We start from the raw sequence: 8,704 nt of genomic DNA on the forward strand, positions 1-8,704 counted from the left end.
GATCACAAAACCCACTAATTATGCAGAATGTGGACTATTCATTATCCACTGCCTTCAAAGAAGAAGTCGAACCCCATAATAGCTAGCGTAGTAGTAGAAGTAGAAGTTTTTTCCAGACAGTTGTTACTTGTCTCCTGTTACTGTATTGCAATGTGTTTTATTCTTGATTGTAAAAGCAATTAGCCTTCGGGCATGATTTTGCAAATAAAGATATTATTAAGTAATAAACTGGCCTGCAGGTAGATGGTGAGGCAGGACAGGTAGGAGACCAGAAAGGCCTGGATCCGGATCCAGAGCCAGCCGGAGGGTTCTCCCGTCAGCAGGCTATGCATGGTGCTGGGGCTGTAGTAATGGTTTATTTCAGTTTCAGTTTCAGTTTTATTCAGATCCACAATTAGCCTCATAAGAGGCTATTCTTCCTGTGGTCTTCACATTCATATTTACATACATATATTACAAACGTACAAAAACATTACAAAATTAACAGTACATGGCAAACTTTACACAAATTCACTATTTACAATCCAGTACTTTGCTAGTTGCCTATGTTATTCCACGTGTGTGACATCCTGTACATAAAGCGCTTTTTCTGAGAGTTTGATTTTGGTTTTGGTAGTCTGATTTTGTTTGTGCTGGTTGAACGTGTGCTGTACTTGTGGATCTCAGATTGGAATGTGATTTTGTCGTACAAGGCCTTTGGTTGTTTGGTGAGCATGATACGTTTAAATGTTATTTGTTCATACATACATACATGTACATAAACTAACATGTCAAACACATCTCGCAGCCCATAGGCTGAATTAGGGTGTTAACATTTACAAAACGAAGCTCAGGTTTTAAAAAAATACAATATCGGAATTTAAAACATAAAGGTAACAAGTCATCATATCATATATTAAAATAGAAGTAAATCTCACAATATTAAAAACAACTCTCAATACAAATGTAAAATGAAGGTAACTATAAAGAACATGCAAATTCTATCAAAACGGTAAATTACAACCTGTACATCAGGTTCTGCGCGATGTCGCACACGGACAGCGCGCACAGGAAGATGTTGCCAGGCTCCTGAAAGAGAAGCTCGTTGTTAATTATTAATTTCTAACATCCGTAAATAATTTCACCAGGTTGGTAAACGACTGAATAGCTAAAGTTCTTTTTATCACAACCATTTATTTTCAAGCCGACGTTTCGTCAGGGCAATTCTGACTGGTTGCCCTGATGAAGATGACAGAAAGTCATCGAAACGTCGGCTTGAAAAATAAATGGTTGTGATAAAAAGAACTTTGCTATTCATTAATTTCTAAGCTGGTTATTAATTATAATAGGCAGTGCATGGTGCTGGGGAGGTACATCAGGTTCTGTGCAATGTGGCAAACGGACAGGGCGCACAGAAAAATGTTCCCATGTTCCTGGAAAAGAGGTTCGTTGATGGTAAGAAAAAGGTACGTCTGCAATACACAACGGAGCTGCTAGAAGGGCCAAGATCACCATTGATATTTGCCTCTCCAATGCCTACCCACATACCAACTTTCGTCACAATGGCGACGCGGCGACGTGCGTCGGTGGCGGACCTGTTTACACGCATAAACAATGTGTCGTACACCTTGCGCCGCGCGTCCAATGTCCTACGACAAATATATTTTGCTCTGTGTAAACCGGGCCTAAGGTAAGGTAGAAACGATGGTTAAGAACCACCTACTATGGTCTAATGGATGCAAGTGTTATGTTATGTTATGTGTCTTAATTTGCATTACATTTGTGTTTTATGAATCCAAGAAGAATAGATTAGATTTGTTATCTAATCTAATGGATATCTAATAAAACATCAAACCTACCCGCATGTCTTCGTCCGTCATGATGACGCCTATCAGGCAACCGTTGCCGAAGAGCGACCAGATCATGCCGACCAGGATATAGAGGACCAGCAGGTACTTTATGGGCGGGAAGAGGCTGTAGAGACCGCAGGCTGCCGGGTCGTAGCTAGCCACCTCCACGGTCGTGTTTCCCGTGGTCACGTTGGTGAAGACGAACTCGCAGAGGCCGGCGTCGCCTGCAGTTTCAGTTCAGTTTCAGTTTATTGAGATACCCTTTAGCCCATTATGGGCTATTCTTCCAGGGTTCCAATACAAATACATGTAACATCACAATTACAGACACAATCCTACATATTTACACTTAACTTACAGCATGAATCATTTAAAAACAGAGGAGTTACATGTCGCATAAAAACCTTAACTGTTTACATGGCAATCTTTAAAAAACATATGAATTCTACCTTGAAGATAGCTGTCTGACTTTTATGAATTGCACCACCCTGTTGGTAAAGTATTTGACATGGGAGATGGACTTAACATCTGTAGGTAGAGAATTCCAGAGTTTCACAGCCCTCTACACAAACCTACCTGCGGCTTTGGCCAGGCTGCTGGCGCCCTCTGCCGCGATGTCCGTGGCGTTCTTGGCGAGGCCGTACGCGGCGTTCGCGTGGCGAGTCACGAAGTGGTTCAGGAGGCCGCCGGCGACTTGTCCTGTGACATTTGGCGACTTTTTTCGGTGACGTTTGGCGACTTTTTGTGAAAGCGCCGGGCCGCGACGGAGGTTCAGATTAGCGACGGCTTGGGCTGCCATGCTGGGGAAACCTTCGGAGGTCTGACTGATGACCTGAAATTTGAAACGAGCATCCTTTAGATTTTTGTTTGACTCCATGGACTGTTTTCACTGACCAACGACATTAGGCTGCCATGCTGCCATGTTGGGGAAACCCGTATTTTCGGGGGTCACCCTGTTCCAATCTGACAGATTATCTGAAAGTTAGAAACAAGCAGCCTTTAGATTTTTTGTGTGACTCCATAGAGTGACAACGACATTAGGATATCACTATTTTTGTTTATTTGCAATTCGACATGGATAATACAGGACATGGTGGTGAGGTACTCTAGCTATAGCTAATTTTACCCTCACCACCAAACATACAAGTATACAGTGACAAAAGACATGACAAAAATCAACAGAGAACAGCAAACGGGTGGAAATGGATCAATAAATGGTGAGGAAGAATATGTTTTGTAGGCTATGTAGGATTTAATCTTATACAAAATTATCAATAGCGTAGGGTATTATTGGTGGAAGAACAACCACACAACAATAGTAATATAAAAACCATACGGCATTTGACCCTTTGGATTAAGGGTACAACAAATGAATTATATTTGCAATGTGCTTCTGGATACTTGTTTGCCAGTTCATAACCTTGGCACTTCTCAGTTAATGGATCGTAAATAGTTCCTCCTTATTCTGTAACTAGATTTTACAGATTTTGCTGATTTTGTATTAAAAAAATGTTTTAGAAAACGACACTGGTCTCTGTTTTTCAGTCTCTAATGTATGCCGCTCTGCGGCCTGCTATGGTATTGAGCGATTCAAGTAGCAACGTACTCGTTGATAATTGCTTTGAATCTTTGCATTAGGCCACAGTGAGTAAATTCTACGGATGCCATCCTCCTCAAACTCCAAATCTAATGCGACAAGGCGGAAAAAACAAGGCTGTCCAAAAAACAAGATTCTTCCATTTTCAAGTTTTGACACCATAAACCTTGTTAAATCAATAATGATACCTATATTGTGCTAGGTTTACTGCCAACTATTACAACATCCATTTTTCACTGAAACAACTTTGAAAAATAAGTTTTCAATCATAGTACAAATGGTTTGATTAAGTGGAAACATCACATATATACAGACACGATCACATATAAAAGGAATAAAATACACAACTGCATCAAAGTAAAAGACAAAACAATAAACCAGAGCCTTGTCTTGTCTCCTCTGGTCATATTTGTTATCTGCCTTCCATCCACATTCCGGCATGGCAACAGACATCTTTGCCCATTTTCGGCATATGTTTACCACTGGGCAACAAACTTTCTTCTTTTTTTTCCAAAATCAGACGAAAATTGATGCGCGCGCTGATGTCATCCATAGAAATTACTTGCTGTGGTACAGACAAACAGGTAGCACCTGTGGTTTGCAAAACCGCCGGAGGGAAGCAGCGTGATTCAAGTTCTGTCAAAAGGTTCTGTTATTGCAATCAACGATCAGCAAGGGTCGCCGAATAACAGGCTCCTTGGGTTGAAAACAAAAAAATGAGTTTTTTTTTAAATTTAGTTGATGTGCAGAGGTGCAGGTGGTTTGTTGTTTATTTATTTTCTTCCCAACATCTGATCACAAGACGTGGTGACGGCACACTCAAGTCTTTTTTTCAACTTATATTAATGCCGCCACCAACACGGGACAAATACAATACTCATTTTTACATGAGCGAAATGAGGAAAGTCGTGTAAAGTGGTTCCGAGTCGAGCACTCTGCCGCAACGCCACACGACCCTACTTGTTGTTTATTGGGGAAGAGCGTGGGTGTTAACTAGAATCCTCCAAAGCAATGCGTGAGAGAAATACCCGCGGCAAGACATGAAAACAAACCGTGGGTGTCACTGAAAGACAGAAGACAGAAAGACAGACGATGTACAGAATGACTCTTAAACTAATGGACGTACCAACTACTACGGAGCTAAATCCAGCTCAGAATAGAACAAGAAGTAGACATGCCCTCAATTACCAGAGGTTATTATCGAGGAATAAAAGGATTGAAGTGTTTAAAAATCGATTGTTTTTCCTAGACCTTTTCGTAGGTAAAGTCAGTGTCAGTGGGAGGATGACTAGACAACATGCAAAACTTGACCAATTGCCAGCGCGCACAGAGCGGTACAACAGAAGTACATTACCGTACCTTGTTCACATTTTAAATCATGAATAGTCTGTGTAAATGTATGATTTTAATATGATGTAATGACTGTTTTTAAGACACGGAATGATGACCAGGATTTTATTTCACTGTTTAACGCTTTTATTCACACAATTCAGCCTTGTGGCTGCCTAGTGATGGAGCTGTATTGTGATTTGTGTTTGTGTTTGAAATAAACCAATGATATGTAAAGGTGAAGATGTGTCGTAGAGCGGAACTAGCTGTCAACAAGTGCAGTAGTACATCATCGCTAGCTAAATCTATATTTATTTTTTTATATTTTTTTATTTTATTTTATTTTATGACGATTTACCACATTTGTGGAAGGATTGACGTAACAGGTGACTATCACCTCTTCAAAGATGTCAAACCTGAGACCAGACTGTAAGGTTTGAACCACTCACACCGGGAACGTGCGTGGGGTGTGGATCTCCCAAACACGGGACCTCCATTTAACGTCCTATCCAAGGGACGTCCCTAACCGAAGATAGGTACTCATTTACACCTGAGTGAAGTGAGGAAAGTCGTGTAAAGTGCCTTTCCTAAGGGCACAAGATCGGTGACATGGGCAGGGTTCGAACCAACGACCTCTCGGGTGTGAGCCGAACGCGCTACCGACTGCGCCACACGACCCCACATTTAAACTGCAATTACAGTTTAAATTGCTGTCTACCGAGGGGCATATGGAGCTGAGTAAGTGAGTGAATTGCAGTTCGTGCTTCAGCCATGATTGGCGCACGCTTCTCGATGTAATAATGTCATTACCTGCTTAACCACAGGAAGTTACAACGCTACGTGCACACAGACATCACGTGTGTGTCAGTAAGCAGCACGTGTGGATGGGTTACCATGGTGATATCAGAAAAAGAAGACGTTAATGGCCTTGTCAGACACCTTCACCTTCTTCAATCCTCTTCTTAAGGGTCGGGGACGTTGGCTGTGTAAGACAGCACAGGCCTAGGAAAACAAATGTTGTGCCTCCGATTTTTCAGTACAAAATATTGAAAATATTAAAGTAAAAAGAGTAAAAAAAGAAATAAGGGTTATATAGAGATTCTGTTATTTATATATATTTTTTTTATTCCCTTTTTCGGACCCGTCCCTCTGTTGTCTTGTGGAGAAGGGACCAATATTTCACTTGATTTTCTCAATATAAACTTCCTTTAAAATACGTGAAGTAACGTCTCAGAGGGCTTGAAATTCAGAACATACTTCCTTCCGACCCACTCAACGTAAACGACGCCACATTATGTACTTTACTTCTTACAGGTAGCCCCTCCCTCCCATACCCTACAAACTGCCGTATCTTTGATATTGTGTTTAACTATATCCACCACTCTGGAAGATTTGAACAATCTCAATAATGTTATGCTAGGTATTGGTGCGCCAGCCACAGCCACTTTCATTTTATGTTAATGCTATACTTTATGTCATCTTTATGTTTACATTTGTATTATGTTTTATGAGCAGCGGATTTACATAAGCACAACAAGTGCTTCCTATCCAATGCTCAAAAATCCATGTGAATAAAATAAATAAATAAATTCAGATGTCAGATCAAAAATGTTATAGCCTCACTAGCAGTCAACCGAAAAAAGAAGCTAAAGAAGCAAGGGTCGGCAAAAGAAAATTGTTTCAAATAGCATTTTATTGTAAACCGGGGAAAGAGCTTGGCATCCAAATGTCAGATCGAAGATGTTGCGGCCAGTCGCCAAAAGAAAAAGCTTTAAAAAGCGAGGATCGGCAAAATACATTTTCAAGAAGCATTTAATTGTAACCCATGGAAATTCACAAAACGTGAGTGTCACTCCCGCTTTTCGTCGAGGACGTGGAAAGCAGCAGTAATTACAATCCACAGGAGACACACAACAAGAGACAGGATGTCTGTACGTTGACAGGATATGTTGAGAGCCGTGCAGTACGTGAGGAATAATAGCCTGGTATCCAGCCTTACGTGATTGAGGCCTGTTGGGGTGTTCAGGCAGGCTGTGTCTTCGGGGCTCTAAATAGCTTCCCCCGCCCAGCGCAACAGACGTTCTTCAGTCCACTTTTTATGTAAAGGACTACTTTTTGGTCCACTTTTTATGTAAAGGTCCAAGATTTTTCTTGAAAAGATAGATTGGAATCGTAGAAAAACTGCTCCCTTTGTCATTGAATAAAAAATTATCTCTGATTTTTTCTTGGAAATCCTCTCAAAAATGCACGAAATGACATTTTAGAAGGTTCATTTTCCAGAGCATGCCCCCGGACCCCCTAGGAACCTATGGCGCTCGAGGTCCCCTCAAACAGTGGGAAGAACCCCCCATTCAAAATCCTGGCTACGGGCATGTGAGGCGAGCGGGAAAGAGCTCCTTCAACCCCGAGGAAACCCTACCACTTACGACTGAATACCAGGCTAGAGAAATAGCACAGCGGGAACGGCAGTCCCGTTACACATCAGGTAAACCGGGGTTTTGCCACTCGCGGCACGATTCAATTCTTCATCGAGGTTGGAATTAATTGATTTTTATCAACCGTAGTCACATCATGGCGGATCAAATGATCGCGTTCAGGTCGGATGGTGCGTATTTCGTGCAGCGAAAAAACATAATAATTGAACAAATGAATGACACCTTTATTGCACATTTTTGCCACTCTGGCCTCGTACAGGTTTAAACAAAACATAATGAACAGGTACAGTTAACATATATGAAAATAAAACTGACTCTCATTACAAAAAAAAACCTGCGCTGTTCAACAAAGTTGTACACGGCGTAGTATACTAACAAACGAAGAGAATACAGGCAGCCATGTCAACAATTTTCTCTTACAATATAAACAGTTACCATCAGGGTTAAACCATGATTAAGTTCCGCACAATTGATGTAACATTTTTTCTAACCGCCTCATATCAGATACAGTTCATGTTTATAAATATGGTAGCATCATTTAGTCTTTAATCACCTGCAGGGAGTTACAACTCATGTCTAGGTGCAAATTCGGTTTATTTTATTGCAAATTCATGTCCGAGGGCTAATTGCAGGAACAGAAGAAACATTTGGTATAAAAAAACAGACAATTAGTACACACAGATCAACTGATAACTATTAAGAAACTACCAGTAAAAACTACTGGGTTTGACGTCTTTTTTGAAGACAGAGGAAGACAAAGGACCCCACTTTTTCTGTAATTTGTGGGTTTTCGGATGTTAAGAGAAGAGTAGTTTTCATTTGTATATGTGTGAAAGTTTGGGTAGAATTTGGAGGCTACGTCAAAGAGTTCATTTTTCATTTCGTTCATTGCTATAGAGGGTACAATTTGATATAAATATGGTGGCATCATTAAGTCTTTAATAAACTGCAGGAAGTTACACCTCATCACAACATTCAAAGAAAATTCGAAGCTTCAAACGCTAGGATGGTTAGACCTCTGATGAGCAATACGTCAGGAAATATATCTATTTCTTTTTAGTAATAATAATAATAATTGGTTTATTTGTTTGTATCAACGTATCAACAACATATCTCGCAGCCTTGACATACAGGGCTGAATTCTGATCAAGTTGTTTACAATATAAGTTATTAATAGTAGGGAAATACAAATTGCAATCATATCGGAATCTACATATTAATTAATATATCACTTTGGTTCGAAAATTAGGTATTTACAATCTTACGTCGTACAAACCTTGTATCACTTAAGTTTTAACATATATATAGAAGATTTTTATCGGGATCTTTAATCACCTGCAGGGAGTTACACCTCCTCTCATTCACACGTGTGCGTCAGTAAACAGTGTGCGTATCTAGGTTACCATGGTGATACCGGGAAAACAACACGTCAGCGACAAACTAAGACTGGGCGAAAGGACTTTGCGAGAGGAGGCCTCCCTTCATAACGTGATTAACAATTCAAATAAATCGGA

At 40.5% G+C, this 8,704-nt stretch overlaps 1 protein-coding gene across 1 annotated transcript in view; it reads right to left on the reverse strand.

Moving 5' to 3' along the window:
- The window catches only part of LOC109487606, an 8,847-nt gene extending 6,219 nt beyond the window's left edge, over positions 1–2,628 (reverse strand). The window contains exons 1-4 of the mRNA XM_019791614.1: positions 2,406–2,628; positions 1,839–2,053; positions 1,004–1,068; positions 203–342 (exon numbers count right to left, since the gene is read on the reverse strand). Coding sequence (XP_019647173.1) covers positions 203–342; positions 1,004–1,068; positions 1,839–2,053; positions 2,406–2,628 — 643 coding nt within the window. The remainder of the gene's footprint in view (positions 1–202; positions 343–1,003; positions 1,069–1,838; positions 2,054–2,405) is intronic.
- Between the last annotated feature and the right edge of the window lie 6,076 nt (positions 2,629–8,704).

Source organism: Branchiostoma belcheri, unplaced genomic scaffold (genome assembly GCF_001625305.1).
Source record: "Branchiostoma belcheri isolate BF01 breed outbred unplaced genomic scaffold, Haploidv18h27 scaffold111, whole genome shotgun sequence".
In the NCBI taxonomy this organism is placed as follows: Eukaryota; Metazoa; Chordata; class Leptocardii; order Amphioxiformes; family Branchiostomatidae; genus Branchiostoma; species Branchiostoma belcheri.